This window comes from Hydra vulgaris, chromosome 09, assembly GCF_038396675.1.
Source record: "Hydra vulgaris chromosome 09, alternate assembly HydraT2T_AEP".
Classification (NCBI taxonomy): domain Eukaryota; kingdom Metazoa; phylum Cnidaria; class Hydrozoa; order Anthoathecata; family Hydridae; genus Hydra; species Hydra vulgaris.
Genome location: NC_088928.1, coordinates 59,000,469 through 59,025,285, shown reverse-complemented (window position 1 = coordinate 59,025,285; position 24,817 = coordinate 59,000,469). Strand labels below are relative to the sequence as shown.

Here is a 24,817-nt window from a genome sequence, read left to right as displayed (position 1 = left end):
TTCCATCATATAGAAGAGAAACAAGAAGTGAAAAAATTTTGTACAACAATTGAAGCAGTTCTTGTTATATGGGAGAGAGGAAGAATTCTAACTCAAAGAATTGACAATGCAGAAAGAAAGTTTAAAAAACTTTATGTCGAATATCTGTTGTTGAAAAACACCGGCGATCAAAATTGGACAGCTTTCAAATGAAAGAAGGACTTTTCCATGCTGACCTTGAAGAACTTTTTGACATATCAACCAAAAATGCATCAGACGTTATGAAAAACGATGAAGATAAAGCATTTTTGCATCATCAGCAAGAAGATCCATTAAGTTGTTGCATGGCAGGAATTGATCAGAATTTAACAGCTAGGAAGGCATGGAAACGAGTCCAAGAAACTAAAATGGAATTGAGGCATCAAAGCAGTAAAGCGGAACTGATGGAAAAAACAGAACTCATTTCTTCTTCATCAGCAATTGACATTGTGAGTGAAAGTAGCTCAAGTTCCTCGGATGATGATGAATATCAGACTCTTTCCGCTTCCAGCACACTGAGCACATGTGGTTCAACAAAAAAGTTCTAACAAATAATGTTATATCGTCAACGAAAGTTCTAACAAATAATGTTGGATTGTCTCTTGATCGTGTTAATATTTCTGATCGCCGTGCACTATTCTTGGTTGGAACAGTTTCTCAGGCTCTTGGTCACTCTCTAAAAGATTTATCATTGCCGTACAGCACAATCCGCAGAGAAAGGTGATCTGTTCGTGAAGCGCTGACTACAACTGACAAGGTTGATTTCTCTCCTGATGATCCACTTCTTCTGCATTCTGATGGAAAGCTCTTACCTGATACCACTGGTGGTCAAAAAAAAGTATATTATTGTTTGTTTAACATTAAACATCCACAATCCACCACATAATAATAAGTAATTGATAATAAATAATTAAAAAGTAAATTTTTTTTTTTTTAAACTCATTCCAAAATGTGACAAAAAATGGCAACCCCTAAATATCATCCGATTTGATTCAAATTTTGGAAAATAATTACTATTGTCATATAGAACAAGGGCAGTCTTGAGGGCAACTAAAGTTTTGAACCTAAAAAATTTGTATCACCCTAATATATATATATATATATATATATATATATATATATATATATATATATATATATATATATATATATATATATATATATATATATACAATGGGTGCAAAAAGTATCAGACACAAAGGAAAATCTTTATTTAATTAAAGACCATTCAACAAAATAACATAAACAAACACAATTCTAATGTAATTTTACATGGGAAATACAAATATCATATCAAAACAACAATATCATTAAATGTTGACTTAATAATTGCAATTTTGTAAAAGTTAAGGTTCAAAAAGGATCCAATACATTGTAAAAAAAGAATTTGATTCACCAATAATTTGTCATCCGTTATGTTCTAGGTAATATTCTAGAATCAGAAAACGTTGGAACATTCTAAAATGCAAAAGAACGTCATAGAATCTTTCTAACTGCAGTCATTCATTATCTGACATTTTCATTGATGAATGCTCTTCAACTATGTCTAAAACTGCAGAATTGTCTGAATCAACTAGAAATTAATTATTCAGCTGCACAGAGATGGTTTGGAATATAGAAAAATTTCATCTGTGTTAAATATCCCAATTTCAACAGTTGGTGATACTGTTTGGAGGTGGAAATCCTTCCATCTTTCGACTAGTCTGCCTCATTCAGGGCGTCCTACAAAAATATCTGACCGTACAGCTAGGAATTTAGTTCCAAAAGTACAGAATAATCCTCAACTGACTCGCTCTGAACTGCAAAAGGACTTGCAATCATCTGGAACAAATGTTTGCAAGAATACAATTAGGACAGTTCTTTGAAAGAGAGGATTCCACTCTCGGTCACCAAAAAAAAATAACCTCTCTTGAAGCAAATTTACATAAAGAAACGCCAGAACTTTGCCAAAGAGCACTTGAGTAAACCTTCAAGTTTTTGGGATAAAATATTATGGTCAGATGAGACTAAAATAGAGTTGTTTGGTCTGAACTGTGTCAGTCGTGTTTGGAGACAGAAGAACTCTGCATTTCACCCGAAGAATACCGTCCCACAGTGAAGTTTAGAGGTGGCAGCATAATGTTTTGGGGTTGTTTCTCTTCTGCAGGCCCTGGGGAATTGGAAATCATAGAAGGAAGGATGAACTCCGAAATGTATCAGGGCATTCTTGAGAGATGTCTTGTGAAGTCAGCCGAAAAATTGAACCTTCCTCGAGGTTGGAAATTCCAACAAGACAATGGTTTCAGGAGAGGGAAATTGACTTATTGGAATGGCCAAGCCAATCACCTGACCTCAATCCAATTGAAAATCTGTGGCAGGAATTGAAATTGAGGGTACAGGAGAGAGATCCAAGAAATCTTATCCAATTGAAAGAAATATGCAAGGAAGAGTGGGCTAAAATTCCTATTAGCATATGTGCTAATCTTGAGAACAAGTATTCCAATCATTTAGAAGCAGTTTTGGCTGCTAAAGGTCACATGACAAAGTATTGAGTAAATTTTTTACAATATGTTGGATACTTTTTGAACCTTAACTTTTACAAAATTGCAATTACCAAGTCAACATTTAATGGTATTGTTGTTTTGATATTGATATTTCCCATGTAAAATTACATTAGAATAGTGTTTGTTTATGTTATTTTGTTGGTCTTTAACTAAATAAAGTTTTTCCTTTGTGTCGGATACTTTTTGCACATATTATATATATATATATATATATATATATATATATATATATATATATACAAATAACAGATATAGATGCAGCAATAATAAAACACTAGCTTATCACTTGATTCATACGCACTAACACACACACACACAGATATATATATATATATATATATATATATATATATATATATATATATATATATATATATATATATATATATATATATATATATATATATATATATATATATATATATATATATATATATATATATATATATATATATATATCTGTGTGTGTGTGTGTTAGTGCGTATGAATCAAGTGATAAGCTAGTGTTTTATTATTGCTGCATCTATATCTGTTATTTGTATATATATATATATATATATATATATATATATATATATATATATATATATATATATTGTTTAGAAGTATCTGATGATGAAGAAGGAAAACAGTCTAATCAAGGTTTTTTTATCTTTATTATTATTTTTTTTAATTGTGGTACATCTCTCTTAACTCTTTAACTTCAAAATACAAACCAGAAGCGTGATTTGGATCAAACTTGGTATTTCTTGCTTAAAAGCAAGCACTCTACATCATTGCCACATTTTAATTTTATGACTTTTATGATAATTTTATGAATTCATAAATTAGTGTCAAATAATGTCAATTAGAAGATTTCATTTTTTGAGATAATTCTACTTTGATATCAACTGGGAACAAACTATTATGTGTAAATGACCTTTAAGCTTCTAATTAAAACTTAAGTAATATTAATATATGTTAATATATCTTAATATATTACCTTGGAGTTATAGCAAATAAAAGTTTGTTAAAGTTACCTTTTCAGAAATAAGCAAAGTTTTGCTTATTTCTGAAAAAGTGCAAATATTCATCAGAAGTATGATTTAATTAAATCATACTTTGGATGGTAATCACACTATGCGTGACTGTACCATACTTTTGATGTGTAATTGCACAGTTTTTTGGTAGTTATCATATTAACAAAAAACTGTAGTTTTGGTGGTTATGCTACCAATAGTGCAATTATCCATTAAAAGTATGATTTAATTTTCCATTATAAGTATAGTGCAATTATTAGAAGAAAGTAACAAGTTTGTTTAAAAATGTTTTAGTTCTACTTTTATTTTTTTTTTTTATTCAATCTTTTTAACATTTTTTTTTCTTTTTTACTTTTTCATTTAGTTTTATGTTATAAATTTTTCAAGTTATTTTAATTATGATACATTTAAATAATCATAAAATTTGTTATTTTTTAATAAACATAAATTATCATAAATTTTCTTATTTGATAAACAGAAATTATCATAAGTTTTATTATTTAATAAACATAAATTATCATAAATTTTTTTATTTGATAAACAGAAATTATCATAAGTTTTATTATTTAATATTAGTTTTAGTTGATTTATCAAATATCAATGTTAGTTATTGAATAACTTTTATCTATTGTTTTTTTTATCTATTGTTTTTTTTGTATGTTTACAAGCTCTGAACTTTAAAAAAGTTGTGAATCCTGTAGTTCTTAAATTAATGGAGCAACCATTTAAGTGCAATACTGTATTAATGGAGCAACCATTAAGTGCAATACTTGTAATTAAATTGTTGTATTTATTGCAAACTGTGTTTATTGTTGTAATTAAATTATTATATTTATTGCTTCTATATATTATTGCTATATAATTATTTACTTCATCTTGAATAGACCACCTCGTCAAAACTTATTATTTATTTTATTTTGTTATATTTACTATTATCATTTATTTTATATTTTTTATTATTTTTTATTATTATTTATTATTTTTATTTTATTTATATTAATTCTTTTTTTGGTTTAACAATTTTTCATAAATTTACAAAATTAGTAACTTATTTTTAATTGTATATTTCTCTGTTGGCTTTGATTGCTCAGTCTTTAGTAAATGTGTTTAGTAGCTGTATTTAGCATTAAATAAAAACCTTTTAGTGTTAATGCTTGCAAAGTATTTTATTTTCAGAAGACCAATCAAAGCAAAAGTTTAAACCTTTGTGTTACAATAATAATAATAATTTAAACCAAGATCGAAATTATTTGAATGAACCTCAGTCTCCATCTTGTATCAGTCCAGGTTTTGTTCCAAGGCAAAAGTTTTTTATGGCGTACTTTGAAGAGAAAAAGGTAATTTATTTTAAAGATATATGTTATATTTATTGTAAATTTTTTTAAATTTGATAAACAAGTTTTAACGGAATTTTTTTTTGTTTTTTAATTTTATTAACTTATTAGCAGTTCTAAAATTTATTTTCTAAATTTATCTTCCATTATTTAAACAAAGTGTTCTAACATGTTTATATTTTATTGGTGCAGTTCAAAAAATAGCGTTAAATCTGTTGGCGTGAGCTTTATAGAGAGAATTTCATTGTAAATTTTTTCAAGATTTTTGATCTTTTGCCTGTATTTAGGAACAACAAAAACACTTGCTTATTCCATTTAAATTGATCAGTAGATTTAGGCTAATAATTTATAGTCAATAAGAAGTAAACATTTCTTTGCTTTTAACAAAGGCTCAATCATTGAAAAAATTGAATTTCAACAATGACAAACATCCAGATTTGATTAATCTTTTGTTGAACCATAATATACTGAAATAAAAAATTATGATTTTTCACAAATAAAAATCTGCACTACAAAGTATAGACCATCCAGTTTTATTATTTGAATATATATATATATAAACTTTTATTATATTAAAACAATGCATGTAAAAGAAAAAAAAAGAGAAAAGAAAACAAATTTTTCACATTTAAAATGTGTCATAAGAAATAATAAAATATCATTTAGTAAAACATTTTTCTTTTCTACTTTTTCGATTCTGTTAAATTTTTTATTAGAAGTTGTCTTGGATAACACTCTCTAGACTTGCTTTGTCAGTTTTTTATTTTTAAGCAACATTAATAATCTTTCGAATAGCAAGCTAGTTTGAGAGAAAGTATGAGGTAAAAAAAGCGGCTGAAGTAACTGAAACAGTTAAATAACATTAAAAAAATTGAAGTGCGTTAGTAGTAAAAAAAAAAAAAATTTAATTATATCATCAGCAATTAATAAAAAGTTTTAAAATAAGTAATTTTGTCTAATAAAATTAATTTATTTATTTAAATGTATTATGATAATTATTTACTATTTAATTATTTAATAGTTTTATTATAATAAATTTAATAAATTATCATAATAGTTATTTACCATACTGTTGTAGCCATTGATCAAATCGCTGTTATCATTACTATAATCAAAATAATAGTTATGTTGAAGTGGTTACTGGTTACTATGGTTACTGGTTATGTATTTAATTGAAATAGTGAATGTTAAAAAGACGGAAGTCCAACAATGTAAACTTTTGCAAATTAAAGAAAAACTGCATTTTCCCCCATAGTAATTTTGTTGATAGTTTAGTAATTTTTTTTTTTTTTTTTGAAGAGGATAATGTTTTTCAACAAAAATTTATTACAGGGAGAAATGGAGTTTTTTTTAGTTTCCCAAAAGTTTTCATTTTTGGACTTCCGCCCTTTTAACATTCACCAAATCAATTATAGATTGCTATGATCATTTATCATGCTTGTAGAGTCAACAAGTTTGTTTTTACTTTTTTTACTATTCATTTGTAGTTATATCTCTTTAGATATCTGTATATACATACAACTTCTCCAATGAAGTCAATGCTGTCCTTGAAAAGCAGTTAAAAAGATTATATGCTTGGAATAATGTTCGTTCTCATATTAACAATTGTTTGTTTATGCAAAAGCTTGGTTTGTTTCATCATAAACACTTTGTCAGGGATTGTCCTGGAAAATCAGACCCTGTGAGTATAAATTTTTATTAAGTTAATTGTTTCACAACATTAAAATATATTGGGAAGGAAGTAGGGTTTTAATTAACTTATAACCTATTGACCTTTTAGGATGTGCTTGCTTTCTCCAGATCTACCGATAAATCATGCATTATTCCATTAATGAGAGATGTGATACCACCAAAAGAGGTTATTTATTTTAAAATTATTATTATTTCTTAATTTACTTTTTAAATCATTTTCTTGTTTTAAAAAAAAAAAATTTATTGCAGATTGTTAAAGTCAATGACCTTCCTGATCCAAAGCGTCTAGAGTTTGATAATGTGTTTCGTGATACCGCTCCTACACATAGTCTCCATCATTCAGACTATTATTTTAGGAGAGATTTAATTAAAAGACAAGCTTTTCAGTATTTGGTATTTTAATTTTTACCTAATAGAATTTGAGTAATTTTCTCATGTTTATTTTATTATGCATTTATACATACATACATACATACATACATACATACATACATACATACATACATACATACATACATACATACATACATGTAAACTTAGATTTTTTTTTTTAATGTCATATATGACATTTTGTTTAAAACTAAATTAGGCCAGGTATATAATAAGGGCCAGACAAAAAAGAATTTTAAAAAATTCATTTTTACAGTCTTATTTTTATTTTATTTTTTTTAAATTCACTTCCCCAAGGCCCAGAAGGCTACTACACGCGAGGAGGCTACTTAACTGTGGTTATAACCCTCTCTCAACTCTATAACTCCGAAACACGAACCGTGACAAACAAGGCCGCTGCGCGGAGAAACAAGTTGAGCACGGTACTACCAGGGATGTGGTGGGGATCAAACTCGAAACCTCTCGCTTATGAAGCGAGCACTCTACCACTACACCACTACCGCATTAGACTGTATTTATTGTATTTAGGTTACATGAGTCTATATTAAAAATCTTATTTCCTAGGTTAATGCTTTCCTCCTGGTCTGGCCAAAAATTGAAAAATTCATGTTTTTTTTTTCCTACCTTAAATTAGACATATATGTGTTATGAATTTTTGCTATATATGTATTGTATAATATTATAAAAATATTCACCTTTTTTCCTAGAATGATTTTTTTTTGTTTGTTAATTCACCTCCCCAAGGTTGAGAAGGCCACTACAGATGAGGAGGCTACTTAGTTGTGGGTATAACCCTCTCTCAACTCTATAACTCACACACATGCACCTTGATGACCAAGGCCGCTGCGCAGAGAAACAAATTGAGTGTGGTACTACCAGGTATTGAGTGTGGTACTACCAGGTACGTGGTGGGGATCGAACTCAGAACCTCTCGCTTATGAAGCGAGCTACCACTACACCATTTCCGCATTACTACTTCATCATTATCCCTCCAGCAAAGTTTTCTTAAGTCTTTATACAGGATTTTGTTTTCAACCATAGATCACCAAGACTTCATCAATTTTAAAACATATTTTTAGTTAGGCTGCCAGTTTTGGCTACTTGCAAAATGCTTGATGTGTAATTCATATATATGGTACCTACATGCCTATGAAATAAGTACTTTTATTAACCTTTTTTTTATTAATGCTCACACCATTCATCCAATTAGCATTAGTTGTCTCAAACAAGTAAACTTTTTCTTTAATAACTAATCTTTTTTTTCATCGGTTTTTTTCTATTCAGAATTTTATATATTAAGGTTTGAATATTATTATTTTATATATAATATTTAGAGCTCTAAAATCTCTCTCTCTCTATATATATATATAAAATATATATGTTCAAACTTGTCTAAGAAAGGCATCTTTCTTAGACAAGTTTGAGCATATATATTTTATATATATATATATATATATATATATATATATATATATATATATATATATATATATATATATATATATATATATATATATATATATATATATATATATATGAAGGGCTTATTGACAAGCCACACTTTTTTCAAAAATGAGTTATTATCATTTTTATAATCATAAATAGTATACGCAATTTTTATTTTATTTTTTTATCCAATATATAATATCCATTAGTATTTTTATGAAGTATAAATTTGAGAGAATAATAAAAAAGAAATGATTTTATAGATTTAAATAAAACTTAAAAGTCATTTTTCTCAAATATTTGTTTTTGTGGCTTGTCATTGTTTCACAATAAGCCCTTCATATATAGTTATTAGTTATTATAAATCTTAGTCAGTTATTCTGACATCAATATCTTTAGTCAATATAATCAAGATTAAAAATCACATTGAAAAAATTTTTTTTGCTTTGTATTAATTTGATAGAATCATGGTGTCTTGAATAATTAATTTTAAAACTGGTTTCTTGGATAATTATTTTTAGAACTGGTGTTCTCTTTCATTTTTAAATATTAAAATACTTCTTATTTTGAAGAGTACCAAAAAAAAATTTTTTAAATAGTTATGATATAATATTTAGTAATAGTTTATTAATACAAATTTTTTATTATTTTAAATATTAATTGTTATTAATAGTAGTTTAATAATTGATGGTATAAGTTAAAAATATAATAATGTTCATGTTTTTAATGTAACTAGATTTTAAAAAGGAAAATATACATATAAACATTTTGAAAATTACAAAATTACAGATAATTTTAGACTATAAGAATATTTTTAAAAGTAAAATAGTTAAATATGTAGTAAAAGTTTCAATCTTAAACACAAGTGAAGCTCCCCCTTACCCCTCCTTTGCCGCGGGACATTTTTATATTTTATTTAAAAGAAGATGATGAAAACATCAAGCAAGTTTTATTACATACATTTTTGTAACCTATAAATAAAAAAAAAAATACTGTATTGTATTTTTAAAAATGTCTGGACGCTATTATATAATCACATTTTATTTACACATACAAGTGAAAAAATTTTTGTGTTTCAAGTCAAGCACAAATTTGTATAAGAAAGGCATCTTTCTTAGACAAGTTTGAACAAAAAAGTTTAACAGTTAAATAAAAGTTATAAATAAAAAAAGTTATAGATATGATATTTTTTAGTAGGAAAAAGATGATTATTGTTGAACTGTATAAAATACTATGTTTGTGTTGGTAATGTAATATGTAATTGTGCTGGTGTGACCATGTAATAGAGTAAACTAATATGTTCAAGTATGTTGTGAATATATTTTTTTAAATTTTTTTGTTTTGTTAGGATGTCAAAAACAAAAAAGCAAATTGTAAGTTTTGAATGTTTTCTCTATATCACTTTCAATTGTTTGTAATTCAATTAACCAAAGATTTTGTCACTGAGTTATACTATTGTTGTTTGTAATACAATTTAATCGCCAAGTTGTTAACAAAACTATTAAGTATTGCTTTAGTAAAATATTTAATTTAGTGGCTTATCAACAAACTGTTTTGAAGGAGATTTATAATTCTTGGAAACAAGAAGGAGCTTATGTTCCTATAGCAGTATGAAAAAAAAATTTTTTTTTGTTGATGTGTTTTTGTAATACTTTTTTATTTCAGCAATGAATTGAATATTTGTTAAAGTTTATTCAAATAAAGTTTATTAGAAATTTTTTGTCCAGGAAGAAAGACTGCAATCTCTTAAGAAGCATTGTCGACTTTTGCACTACTGTAATGCATCTCTTTTATTTGATATTGGTGAAAATAAAGAGTCCGAAGAAAAAACAGCAAAGGTAAACATTCTGTTGCTTTTAAAGTTTGATAAAAGAGGCGGAGGGAGAGTTTGCAAATCATAGTTTGATAAAAGAGGCGGAGGGGGAGTTTGCAAATCATAGTTTGATAAAAGAGGCGGAGGGGGAGTTTGCAAATCATAGTTTGATAAAAGAGGCGGAGGGGGAGTTTGCAAATCATAGTTTGATAAAAGAGGCGGAGGGAGAGTTTGCAAATCATAGTTTGATAAAAGAGGCGGAGGGAGAGTTTGCAAATCATAGTTTGATAAAAGAGGCGGAGGGGGAGTTTGCAAATCATAGTTTGATAAAAGAGGCGGAGGGAGAGTTTGCAAATCATAGTTTGATAAAAGAGGCGGAGGCGGAGTTTGCAAATCATAGTTTGATAAAAGAGGCGGAGGGAGAGTTTGCAAATCATAGTTTGATAAAAGAGGCGGAGGGAGAGTTTGCAAATCATAGTTTGATAAAAGAGGCGGAGGGAGAGTTTGCAAATCATAGTTTGATAAAAGAGGCGGAGGGGGAGTTTGCAAATCATAGTTTGATAAAAGAGGCGGAGGGAGAGTTTGCAAATCATAGTTTGATAAAAGAGGCGGAGGGAGAGTTTGCAAATCATAGTTTGATAAAAGAGGCGGAGGGGGAGTTTGCAAATCATAGTTTGATAAAAGAGGCGGAGGGAGAGTTTGCAAATCATAGTTTGATAAAAGAGGCGGAGGCGGAGTTTGCAAATCATAGTTTGATAAAAGAGGCGGAGGGAGAGTTTGCAAATCATAGTTTGATAAAAGAGGCGGAGGGAGAGTTTGCAAATCATAGTTTGATAAAAGAGGCGGAGGGAGAGTTTGCAAATCATAGTTTGATAAAAGAGGCGGAGGGGGAGTTGCTACTATTTTACTATTCTACATATTTTTGTCCTTTTATCTTTAACACCAAGTGCCATTTTTTTCCAATCTTCTAATTTTGAAATAAAAAATAACAATTTAACGAGGAGAATCTTTATTGAATCACTAACTTAGCTTTTGCCTGGTTCCTTGATTGCAATCATGGAACACATTGGCTCAAGGTAACACGAGGTAATGATGAACGCGAGGTAAAGCAGAATTTTGTTGGGTAGACAACTTAGCAGCCTTTTAGATTTGTGTTTTTGGATGTTGAAACAAACAATCTGTGTAATTGTGAAGTAAATTAAATACTATTGGTTTTATTATTTTGTTCATAGAAATGTAAAAAATGAGATCAATATATATTGCAAGATATATTGCAATATATATTGCAAGATGTTCTGGTAAGTTTGTTTATTTAAGGGATAAAATTGTGGAGTTGAAAAATCTGTTGAGATGAGAAGACTAAAAACTGTACAGTAGAATGAATGCAGGACTTTAAGACATATTTTAAGTAATTAGGATGAGTAATTATTTATTATTTATATCAATTATTAACAATTATATTTGTTTGACATGTTGCAAATTATATTCATCTCTCAAACTCTTGTCTGCAAAATTCTTTATCACTCTACTCCAAAATGTTGTGGAGTTTAAAAAACCTTCAATACTTCAAGGTTTTTTAGCCATCTAAAAACCGACATCCATGTTTTAAAAAGTGTTTTCATAAACTTATGGTTATGACCTAATAAAGTTATTAATAATGTTCAAATGTTCTTTTGATGTTCAAATTATTTAATAATAACCTTTTAAAAACCTGAGAAGCTTAGAAATCAACAGCTTGAGTTCATAAAATTTAATAAGTTATAAAATAAATTGAGATTTGTTGTTTCATCAAATATCTAAAAAAATATATTTGAATAATTACCTGTTGAATAATTACCGGTTTGAATAATTACCTGTTTTAATAATTACCTGTTTACTAGGAGGAAAATTCAGAGTATGAGGATTTGACAAATGATCAGAAAGGTTGGTATGAAGAACTTAAATGGACTCTTGTGCAACAGTACATTCAATATTTACAAACACTTGGCCTTTGTTTGATACAAGTTTTGAATAAAAAGTAAGTATTGGTTTGTGTATGTCTGTGATTGCGCATTTGTGTGTATGTGTGTATATATATATATATATATATATATATATATATATATATATATATATATATATATATATATATATACACACATACACACAAATAACTATTAAGATATATTTCAATTACATGACTAGAAGTTTCACACAATAGCGATCATCAGATGTAACAACAACAAAAAAGTAACAACAAAAATTATATATAAAAGAGGCTATGGAGTGTCCACTTTGGTGACTTTAAAGTTTTTTATTAGAAATTTATTTTCATGGCGGCACTTTGACGCAAGCTCAATTTGTTTATTAAACAAATTTAATGGTGGCGTAATAATGTGATATTTTTCTGTCAAGTATAAGTTGCAAAATTTACCACCAGAATATTCCATTTTAGTATAGGTTCTAAAGCTGAAAAGCCGAATTATGCAAATAAGTTGGCCTCTATATCTAATACACCATTGCCAAAGAATATGGTCCTAATACTACCGGTCTATATAGAGTTGATGGTCTTTATTGCTTCTATAATATCAGTGATCCTCAATCGGAAAAAAAGAAAGAAAATCTTTAAAGACAATTTTAATCTTAACATTACTATCAGACCAAACTTAAAAAATGTAAATTTTCTTGATATTACATTTAACCTTTCTAAGAACTGTTTTTAACCTTACAGAATACCAGGAGATAATCCTTTATATATTAACATCAATTCCAAACATCCACCAAGCATCATTAAATTGATACCAAAAATGATCTCTAATTGTATTAGTAATATATCTTCAAGCAAAGAAGCTTTTGATTTTCATTCCACTTTTTTCATTCCAAATATCCAGAAATATAATACAAAATCTCGAATAAGAAACATCTGGTTTAACCCATCTTATTCACTCAACATCAGAACAAACGTAGCAAAAACATTTTTGAGTACAATTGATAAATGTTTCCCTAAAGGCCACAAATTTCACAAACTTTTTAACCGGAACAACTTAAAGGTTAGTTATAGCTTCCAAACATCAAGAGTATTATTACTTCTCATAATAAAAATATACTATTTAATTCTCATGAAAATGTTGTCAGTTGAAAAAGCCAATCAATTATGCAATTGTCGACAAACCTCCTTATGCCCACTCAATGGAAAATACCTAACAAAAAACCTTATTTATATTTGCAATGTAAAAACTTACCAAGAAGAAGAAGGGTATTATTACATTGGGCTTACTGAAAAAACTTTCAAAGACAGGTGGTATAAACATAAAACTTTTTTGTTTATGAAAGTTAGGCCAACTCCACTGAACTTTTAAAAGTTGTATGGGAATGTAAAAATAAAGCTTTAAAACCTATGCTAAAATGGAATATACTTGATCAACTTTAAATAAATTTCTAATAAAAAACTTTAATGTGATCAAAGCAGACACTCCATATTATTTTTTGCATATAATTTTTGTCTTTACTTTTTTGTTGTCTGGTGATTGCTATTGTGTGAAACTTCTAGTTATGTAATTGAAATATATCTTTAAAATTATTTAGTATTCGCTATGCATCAAACCAGTTCAATTATATTGAGATTATTAAATGATAAACTTTGATACCAAATTTATAGTCCTAGGTCAACTAAAATATATATATGCATACATACAGTTGTGGACAGGAAAGCTTTCCAAAAAAACAATTACACATGTAATTATTTTTTTTTGAAAGCTTGACCACGACTCTTTAGATGATTAAAAGTGCGCAAAAAAAGTGATTAAAACTTTGATCTTTTCTAATGTTTTTATAATATTAGGTGAACTCTTTTAAAAAAAAAAAATACAACTAATTATCATTTAATAAAAAGCTAACTTTATTTAAATTATCAAAAAGAATTTTTAAAAGTTTATTGAAAGGCATTTATTGTCGTTGTTTATAAAATTAAGAATACAAATTTTATTCAAAAGTTTACATAGCATAACAAAAAAATCTATGGGTACATCAAAAAGTTTATTAAAACAATTGTTTTTGTTGCTGTTATTAATTGTACAAATTGCTTTAAAGTCAGTCATTTACATTCATCATATAAAAATTTTTACACAATATTTTTACTACACTTTATAACAATATATTATCGTTCGATAATTTAAATAAATGACTTTTATAGTGTACAATCTTATAGTGTACAATCTTTTAGTTTCTTGCTTTATTATCTTAAACTTTGTTTTGCACATTTTTGAAATGTTTTCAAAAATCTAAAAAGCTGTGGTTAAGTAGTCGCAAAAATAGAGTGCGATTGCAAACCTTTCCTATCCACTGTATGTAAATATATATATATATACAAGACTCAATTTAACAGTCAGACATCGGACATTGTCCAGCTAAAACCTCAGATTGTCTGATCAGTTTAAAAAGTAATCGGACATTTTGACCAAGGGGAATTAAATTCTGGCATGCAATCGAATGCTATTGCTGACCACGCAAATGATTTTTTTTGTTTAAAACTTGACCACAACTGTTTAGATGTTTTGATGATTTTAACGTTTTAGAAATGCACTGTAAAAAGAAATGTTAAGCTAAACTTAATTTTGTAAAAAAGTTGAAAAAACTAAAGAATAAGCAAAACGAAAAAGAAAATAAATTAGCCTTAAAATAAAACTAAAAAAACTCGAACTTTAAACTACTTTTTGTTACGTGTTTAGTTGCATTTGAAAAAAAATACTTTAAAACTTATATTTTAAAACGTTGAATTAAAGATAAGCAAAATGCTTTTACAAACTACATATATTTTTAAGTTGTATAAACATTTTGTTCAAAAAGTTGCAAAAATTAAACTGTTTAAAAAAATAACATAGTCTTTTTAAAATGGTAATTTTTAATTATTTCAAACTTTAATTAGTAAGTCAAGTTTAAAAAAAAACTTTTAAACGACTTTTGTAAAAATAGAAACAAACAAACAAACAAAAAATTAAAGCAATTAAATCATGAGAAAATTTAATTTAACTTATTCATAATTAAAAGTAACTTTAAAAAATAATATTTTGAAGGATTTTTAAAAAGACATGGAAAAATAGTTTCAAGTGTTTAAATTTATGATAAAAAATACATACCTACTAAAAAAAAGTTTAAGTATAACATTTAATTTACACATAATATGTGTTTATTTTAAACAATCGTTATAACTGATTTTTGATTTTATTTAAAGCCTTTGCGTAAAATAAAAACTATAAAAAAAGTCAATCAATAAAAGTTATTCATAAAGTAACGATTTTTTTTATTGCATTTAAATTTTTAAATTGTCAAAATAGCTGTTGTCGAATTGTAAACAAACAAACAATCAAAAAGAGTTGTCAGTTACAGCATGAAAATTTATATCTATCTAAAAAAATATACAATATTAAATTGAAATTATTTTATTAAATAACAAAAATGAAACTATTTTATTAAATAACAAAAGTGATTTTATTATTATTTAGCATATTTGTGATGAAATATGCTAAATAATAATAAAAAACTACAATTTCACTTGACTAACATTAAATAAACTGAATGACATAACAAAGATTTTGATTGCATAACTCAGTTCTGTAAAACCGTAAAAATTATATTTCAAAAATTTGACCGGACACTGTCTGACCCAAACAAATTTTGATCGGACATTTTGTCCGCGACTTTATAAAAAATTAAATTGAGCATTGTATATATATATATATATATATATATATATATATATATATATATATATATATATATATATATATATATATATATATATATATAAAAGTTATTTAAATACAAAAATAAACAAAGTTTTTAGTTTATTTTTTTCTTTAAAAGTCATATTATAATTTTTTTGTTAAGTAAAATTTTTCTCTCTCTCTAAAGCTCACAAAAAGCCAAATCAACTAGTAACACTCGAAATCAGAAAACAAGGAGTGATGTAAGAAATATATATTTTGCTTAATTAGAGATAATTTGAATTTTTAAATGTGAATCTGGTTGATGTTTTGATCTTGTGGTTAAATATTTTTAGACATTAGTGGATGAAAGACCAACCAGGTATAATTTGCAGAAAACATCTGCAGGAGGAATAATTGTTATGGAAGTCTTTTTAGAGGTTTGAAGAATTTTTGTTGTTGTTGTTGTTGTTGTTGTTTAACAATCTCATTATGATTGATTTATTTACTAGATAAGTATCTTTATTTTTATTTAGAGAAATCACTTGTGCTACAGTTTGTTAGCATTTTCTTCTATGTATTTAAATGATATTAAACAGTTTGTCAGTCCAAAGGTTGTTTTTTACTTTTTTATATATATATATATATATTAAATAATTTGTGCAAAAATAAAGTGTTTAAAAATAAAATACACGCAGAAAGAAAGGAACGGTATATAGTATATTAATATAAATTTTAAATTTTTATATGTCAAATAAATTTTAATCATAATTTTTACTATTTTTTTACTATTTCAAATATATAATACATAATTTTTACTATTTCAAATTCTGTTTAAATATGAGAATTTTGATGAATATTTTTCTGTGTGATTGATAACCTTAAAATACTTTTTAGGATGTAACCAATTTTTACAGAAATTGTTATGAGTTTAAGGATCTCACTCATTTGCAATCTTTTTCCTATGACTTTCATATACGCATGTGTCAACATCAATTTTCTGGACGGCCCTCAGTGTTTCCAAAATATTATTGTGTTCATAAACTTATGGAAAACATTTTACAACATTACCCAAAACCACCTCGATTTTCAAGACTTATAATAACAAATGGTAATACATCATATATGCAATATTTAATAATATACTACATAATAAGTTTGTGTGTGTTTGTATGTATAAATATTCTATCTATCTAACTATATATATATATATATATATACAGTACTGTGAATTTTTAGACCACTTGTATAATTAGACGTATTTACAATTTTTTTCCTACGTAATTTTTTTAAAGTGTACTTAAGTTTAATAATATATAAGAAAGAATATATTATTTTGAATAAATAAACAAAATTGATGAGGAAACATGAGGGATTTGTTTGTTTATTTTGTAAAACGATGTGTCATAACAACCACATCCAAAGCAGGATATTCGAAGAATTCTGTTACAGAAATCATTCAAAAGTTTAGAGAAACTAGCTCCCTTGAAGATAGAAAGAAAAGTGGTAGACCTTCTAAGCTAACAAAAGATGACAATAAATATTTAAAAACCCTATCTTTAAGAAATACAAAAAAGACATCAACCAAGCTGGCAAAAGACATTAACACAGCAACTGGGAAAAATGCCAGCTCTTCTTTTATTGGACGGCACCTACTTAAATCAGGATTAAGAGGGTGTGTTCAATTCGAAAACCATTATTACGGTGTGCCAATGAAGAAAAACGACTTAAATATGCAAAACAACACAAAGATTTGGCCCAGGAAATGTTTAATCGGGTTCTGTACTCTGATGAGTCCAAATTCAAAATTTTTGGAACAAAAGGACGCCAATATGTTTGAAGAAGAAATAAAGAAGCCTATCAGCCCGGGTGTTTAAACCCTACTATTAAACACAGAGGAGGCTCTTTATAAGTTTGGGCCTGTTTATCTTTATCTGGAGTAGGTGATTTGATTAAAGTAGGGGGCGACTCACCGGGGAACATTATGTGGATATCCTAAGGCACCATGCTGCATCATCCAGAAAGAGACTAATAGGTCATAATTTTATTCTGCAGCAGGACAATGACCCAAAACATTGTTCCCGAATGGCAAAAAATCATTTAAATGAAATGGCAAAAGAAGTAGTACTGGAATTGATGACCTGGCCTCCCCAGAGTCTAGTTTTGAATATAATTGAGCATATTTGGGATTACCTGGACAGAAAGAAGGTCAAACATGCTCCCTGAAATGCTGAAGAATGTTTTGAAGTACTTCAAAGAGAATGGCACAACATACCCCAGGATTTTATAAATATTAAGAGTTTTTTATGAAGTTTGTAATTGTTCCACATTTTGTGTGAAATACATGTGTTTTAATAAGTTTATAATTTAGAACTACAAACTTAAATATTAAAGAAGAATTCTCCAGGATTTTTTGAAAAAATGTAAGTGGTCTAAAACTTATTCACAGTACTTTGTACATATATATATATATATATATATATATATATATATATATATATATATATATATATATATATATATATATATATATATATATATATATATATATATATATATATGTATATATATATATATGTATATATATATATATGTATATATATATATATGTATATATATATATATGTATATATATATGTATATATATATATATATATATATATGTATATATATATATATATATATATGTATATATATATATATATATATGTATATATATATATAAACAGTGACCAACCAAAAAATACATAAATTTATCAGGCTAGATGTAGGCATATATTACTTATGTTCAAGGCGCAATGGAGGGGAAGAGGTAAGCATATGTTACTTATGTTCAAGGTGCAATGGAGATAGTTAGATGGTAAGACAGCCCCTCATCAATGAGTTTTACTTCATTTAGTCAGCAAATTTGACCTGTTTAGACAAGTCAGTCGGCATATATAGACCTTTTTGACCAGTCAGTCTGCAAATTTTTTTATGAGAACAAAAATTTTAGTGGCAATCACCCACCACCTTCACATGACAAATTGTATATTCTGCACTTGTGATATTCTCTCATTTTTAAAATCATATTGTGCATAGTTCATGCCAAATCATGCCAGTAAAATGTTCAGAAGTTACTGATAAAAGGGTGTCTGTAAATGCAAATCATGGTAAATGCAAATCATGATAAAAGGGTGTCTGTAAATGCAAATCATGCCAGTAAAATGTTCAGAAATTACTGATAAAAGGGTGTCTGTATCCTTACCTTGCTTCAATCTTCTGTCCAGGTTTCATGCTCGTTGGCCCGCTCATGTCGCTGTGCCTTCATTCGAATTGTCAAGCTCTTAAAGAGTCTGTTTAGAAACAAAAGTAGAACAGATTGGATACCATTCCAACACACTGACTTGAAGACTGATTGAAAAACTTGATTTTAGCTTGGATCCAGCTACAAACATCTTTCCGTCAGATTTATCTAATCACTTTAGTAACTATTTATGACTTTCAAAGGAAAAGTGTTCAATAATTGATCCACAAGATGGTATATGCATTTTACTTAATGAAAATTCAAAAAAATAATTAGAAAGACAACTTTGTGTCTAAAATTAAAATTTTTTAGAAATTTTAATTGTAGAAATCCGTAATAATTTTAGCAGTACTGTATAGGGGAGAACCTTAATGAATGGGACAGTTTTCGTGAACTGCTCTTTTTAAGTTGATAAAGTTTATACATTTAAATTTAATAATTTATACATTTAAAGTTTGATAACATTAACTCTTACATTATGATGTATTAAATCAAAAAAATCCGTTCTGCATATACCTATTGGTAAAAAAGCAATTTATTGGGCCAGGCCATTTGTTCCATTCATTGAGAACTACTCATTGAATGGGGCAAAAAAATTAACAAATGGGGCATATATAAAAGATTGAAAAATGAAAAGAGGTAGTAAGTTTCAATTATTAGGGCCAAAAAGGCTATGCATATGGTATACATGTACGAAATAGGAGCACTATAAAAATTTTTGTTTTAAGAAAGCATACATATGTTTACATATTAACAAATTTGATGTATATCAAAGGAAATGTAAAAAAAAAAAAAGAAAGTCAACTTCGCATAACTCACACATTTTCCAGTTGCATTTGCATATTTTGCAAATTCTTTCTTATTGTTGGTTGACGGACCCATTTTTTACAAATGACATGTTAAAAAATCTGCACAGTTTTCTGTTTCTTTCACTTCTCTGAAGTCAATTTTTCTTTTGTGTTATTTTTATCATTTTGAATTTTTTTTCCTTCATTAACTGTTGAAACTTTCTGAAGTTTTAGTTAATATTGTACTTTTACCCTGTTGTCTTTTTTTTCAAGAATTTTTTCTTGGAGGTGCTTTAGGGTATGCATGAATGGTTTCCTGACTAATTAATTTCATTGATAATTCCGAAGAATCTGCTTGATTGTTTTTCATATAAATGTTGATTATCTGGTTGTTAAATTTCTGATTGCTTGACTGAATGAAGTGTGTCACTAACACTAGATGATATGAAAGCACTTTTCCTAAATCTTTTTCTATTGAGTGGATAGATCCCACATTTTAGAAACCCACTGCAAAGTTTTTTATAGTGAATGATATAATATAGCTGAGGCAAATTTTAAATATTCCACATCTTTCCTGGATTGGAAGCCAACTATTCATTCTGAGATATCTAAAATAAGATTTAAAAGATCCAAACACTAGAACATCTAATGGCTGCTATGACTACAGTGTAGCCAAAATGTTAATAAAATAAAATATTTTTTTTTGAAAATCATAGTAGTGGTGAGTGCTCGCCTCATAAGCGAGAAGTTCTGATTTGGATCCCTACTACTACCCTGGTCGTACCGCATTCAACTTGTTTCTCTGCGCAGCAACCTTGTTCAACCAAGGTTCGTGCTTCAGAGTTATAGAGTTAAAAGAGGGTTGTAACCACAAAAAGTAGCCTCCTTGACTGCAGTGGCACTCTCGGCCTTGGGGAGGTGAATAATTTAAAAAACAAAAATCTTATTATTTCAGATGAAATGTGGCTATCATGGTTGTCTATTAATAACAGCACTGGATAATCAACAGATGGCTTAGTATGTTTAATTGCAACTAAAAAGTTGTCACTTGTCATCCAACCACTTTTGTTACACAACCTTAAGTGTAAGTAACCCATGAACCCTGAATCAGGTATATTTTCGTAACTCAGTGCAACACTATACTTGTAAACTAACTGCCTAGTTTGTAATTTGATTTAAAAGTAAAACTAATGAAGACATTTGCAAATATTCTACAATAATACACTTTTCATTCTACACTTTCATCAGAAGCATGAAAAAGTTTTTTATTTTCGATGTTTGCAATGCAAAGTTTTCTGGCAGCTTTAGAGAACTTGCTATTTTTTATTGTAGATTTTGAAAACTATATTTGAACATTTTTTACTGCATCTTCAACATCTAAAAAAAATTTTCGTATTAATTTTGTATTTGGTTTTATATAAAAAATTTTAAAACTTTATAAAATTAAAGAATATGCAAACTACATTGAAAATTTGTATTATATGGTCTAAGTATGTACACATTTGTGTATGTATGTATTATACACACGACATACATACACATTTGTGTATGTATGTAGTGTGTATAAATACAATTACAAACACAAAACTAAATATCAAAAATAAACCAATTTATTAAATATATAAATGTATCTAAATATAAGAAATTTTAACTAAAGCAATGGTCATATTTTTTAAATGCACTATTAGAACTAGAATTAACCATTTAATAAAATAAAATAAATATGTGCGACCATAACTAAGTTGCCAAAATATCTTTTTTTGCGCTTTTCACAACTGTTTATTTGAACAAGTCCCATTCAATAATCACTTTATCCCATTCAATAAGCTTTCTGCTTTATCTTCAAATAAAGGGCCAGACTAAAAACAGCATTATCTAAAGGTGAATGCTTTAAAATTTTTGAAGCTAGAGACAATTGGGCATTTAAAAATGGAGTTTAATTTTTCTTAACATTAGTAATCGCAAAATCAGAAAAACAAAATTGTTTTTTAAAATTAATTTTTTTTTGTCCCACTCAATAACTGTTCCATTCATTAAGGTTCTCCCCTATATATGTCCATATATGAATATATTTATCCAGTTCATAAAAGCGTTAAAACAAAGAAACTAAAACATTTTTTTGATGGCTTTGATGATGATGATGATGATGATGATGATGATGATTATGATGATGATGATGATGATGATGATGATGATGATGATGATGATGATGATGATGATGATGATGATGATGATGATGATGATGATGATGATGATGATATTTTTTCTAATTTAGTTGGCTCTTTAAAAAATATATATTTTATTATTTTTCTGCTTTAATAGGTTTGCTAAACATACCTTGCACCATTGGCTTAAATGCAAATACAGTTTATAGATACTTTATTACAAAAGCTAGTAATTTTGGTCTTGCAAAACTGGAAATGAGCCCTACTAGAGATGTTTTTGATCCCAAAGACTATTTATTGTTTTACAGATATACCACAGAGAAGCAGCCAGTACAATTTGTAGAGGGGTGGAGAACACGACGTGATACCACAGATTTTGATGGATTTGTTGCTGTTCATTTTTGTGTGGATATTAATAATGGCATGCTTAATATTCCATTTTATTTGATTCTTGTAAATAAAAAAGAGTTTTACCCACGGCCTCACTTACTAACAAGTGTAAGTTCTGCTTTAAGAGGAAGACATAAAGCAAACTCAGGAATGGATTCAGTTGTGTTTTATGAAAATGTTGAAAATGGTAATATTTTTACATTAATATGTTCTACGAATCAAAATTTTTTTGTTTTTTGTTATTATTTTGTTATTATTTACCTCCCTAAGGCCAAGAAGGCCACTAAAGTTGAGGAGGCTACTTTTTATTGTGGTTACAACCCTCTTTTAACTGTTTAAGTACAAAACATGAACCTTAACAAACAAAACGTTCTCGTTTATGAGTTGAGCACTCTACCACTACACCACAATCACATTACCGTATACCACAAGTATTAATAGTAATTGATGATAATTGTTGAAGCTCATTTTATGTGTTTAATGTCAGATATGTTTTCGATATTTTTTACTTTAAAAACATGTACTAATGATCTTATCAAAATTTCAATACAATACATATATCATAATACACTAGCAGAAACAAGTCATAACATGGGTTATGGTTGGTCTGTTATGTAAATAATTTATAGTGGCTGTTTTCCACAATTTAAAGTTGCAAAACCTTAACTAATACCCTTTTAGAAAAACGTCTTCAAATTAAAAAAAATAATCCATCTGTAAAACTAACATAAAAAGTATGAGGAGGTAAAATAATTTACCAATTATTTAACATAATTTGAGTAATTTACAACTGACATAGGTCATATCAGTGTAAGGCAGAACCATTTTCCTAGACATTCCTAAGTTCAACACAATACGTTTTTAATTACTGACACAAAATAAGAATATCATGCTTTAAATTCATCATGCTTTAAATTCATTGTGCTTTAAATTCATAGTGCTTTAAATTCATCATGCTTTAAATTCATCATGCTTTAAATTCATCGTGCTTTAAATTCATCGTGCTTTAAATTCATCGTGCTTTAAATTCATCATGCTTTAAATTCATCGTGCTTTAAATTCATCGTGCTTTAAATTCATCGTGCTTTAAATTCATCGTGCTTTAAATTCATCGTGCTTTAAATTCATCATGCTTTAAATTCATCATGCAAAATAAGAATACCATGCTTAAAATTGACGAAAAACTAAAACTAAATTCTTGTAATATTTTTTATAACATGAACTTTAATTAATTATTAAGATTAATATGAAGTTAACTTATTTTACATAATTATACAGATTTTACATAATTATACAGGAGTTATTAATTTTTTGGTATTCCCTTGATTCATTTTTCTTTTTAAAAAAAAAAATTGTTATCTTAAAAACGTTAAATGAACTAAATAAATTTATTAAAATAACTAAGTTTATTATAAATAACTGAGCAATCGACTACAAATACGTTTCAAACAAAAAAACTTTAGTTTACAATCAAACATGTGTATAAGAAATTTAAAAAAATATGTAAACTTTGAACTTTTATATTGCATTAATGCATAATATGACAAACCTAAAATAAAAGTTGTAACAGATAAGTAAACATAAATAGAATATAAATTGAAGAAAAATATTAAATAAACGGAACAACTAAAAGCAAAGTTAAAAGAAAAAATATTCTTGAGATATTCGAAAATATAAAACTTTAATAATTTATTAAAAGAAAACAATAAAAACAAACAATTTCTAACTTTTAATAATTTATATTGTTTGCATTGTTTATATCGTCATGTATTTTTGTGTATTGTTTATAATGTTATGTATTTATACTTTTGTTTATACTGTCGTGTAATTTTGTGCATCGTTTATATTGAAGTGTTTATATGTAGATTGTTTATATTGTTTTTTTTTTATTTTCTATCACCCTTCTGATTGCTAATGTTGTGTTAACTCATTCATTCATTAATTATCATGTCAGCTCATTCGCTTTTTCTTTTTTATTATCAGTGTGGCTTTTTTTATTATCAGTCTGGCTTTTTTTATTATCAGTCTGGCTTTTTTTATTATCAGTCTGGCTTTTTAGAATAGTTACTGTTTTTCTTTTTATTATAATTATTTTTTGGTACCTATATTATTACTTTTTGTTGTTTGTTAGTTTTTTGCTTTATTTGTTTATTTTATTAAGGTGTCACTCCAAAGACTAGTTTTTAACTAAACGAGTGACACTGAACCTAATTTTGTAAAATTATTAATAAATCTGTAATTTTTTTCAATTT

The 24,817-nt window shown here is 27.2% G+C and overlaps 1 protein-coding gene across 1 annotated transcript in view; it reads left to right on the top strand.

The window, feature by feature from the left end:
* The window catches only part of LOC100199152 (KICSTOR complex protein SZT2), a 225,030-nt gene that overhangs the window by 174,936 nt on the left and 25,277 nt on the right, over positions 1–24,817 (top strand). Inside the window, exons 44-57 of the mRNA XM_065806194.1 lie at positions 3,165–3,203; positions 4,757–4,917; positions 6,416–6,595; positions 6,695–6,772; positions 6,856–6,999; positions 9,791–9,815; positions 9,977–10,050; positions 10,170–10,280; positions 12,136–12,272; positions 16,145–16,199; positions 16,293–16,376; positions 16,473–16,550; positions 16,834–17,047; positions 22,333–22,752. Of these exons, the coding sequence (XP_065662266.1) occupies positions 3,165–3,203; positions 4,757–4,917; positions 6,416–6,595; positions 6,695–6,772; positions 6,856–6,999; positions 9,791–9,815; positions 9,977–10,050; positions 10,170–10,280; positions 12,136–12,272; positions 16,145–16,199; positions 16,293–16,376; positions 16,473–16,550; positions 16,834–17,047; positions 22,333–22,752 (1,800 nt within the window). The remainder of the gene's footprint in view (positions 1–3,164; positions 3,204–4,756; positions 4,918–6,415; positions 6,596–6,694; positions 6,773–6,855; positions 7,000–9,790; positions 9,816–9,976; positions 10,051–10,169; positions 10,281–12,135; positions 12,273–16,144; positions 16,200–16,292; positions 16,377–16,472; positions 16,551–16,833; positions 17,048–22,332; positions 22,753–24,817) is intronic.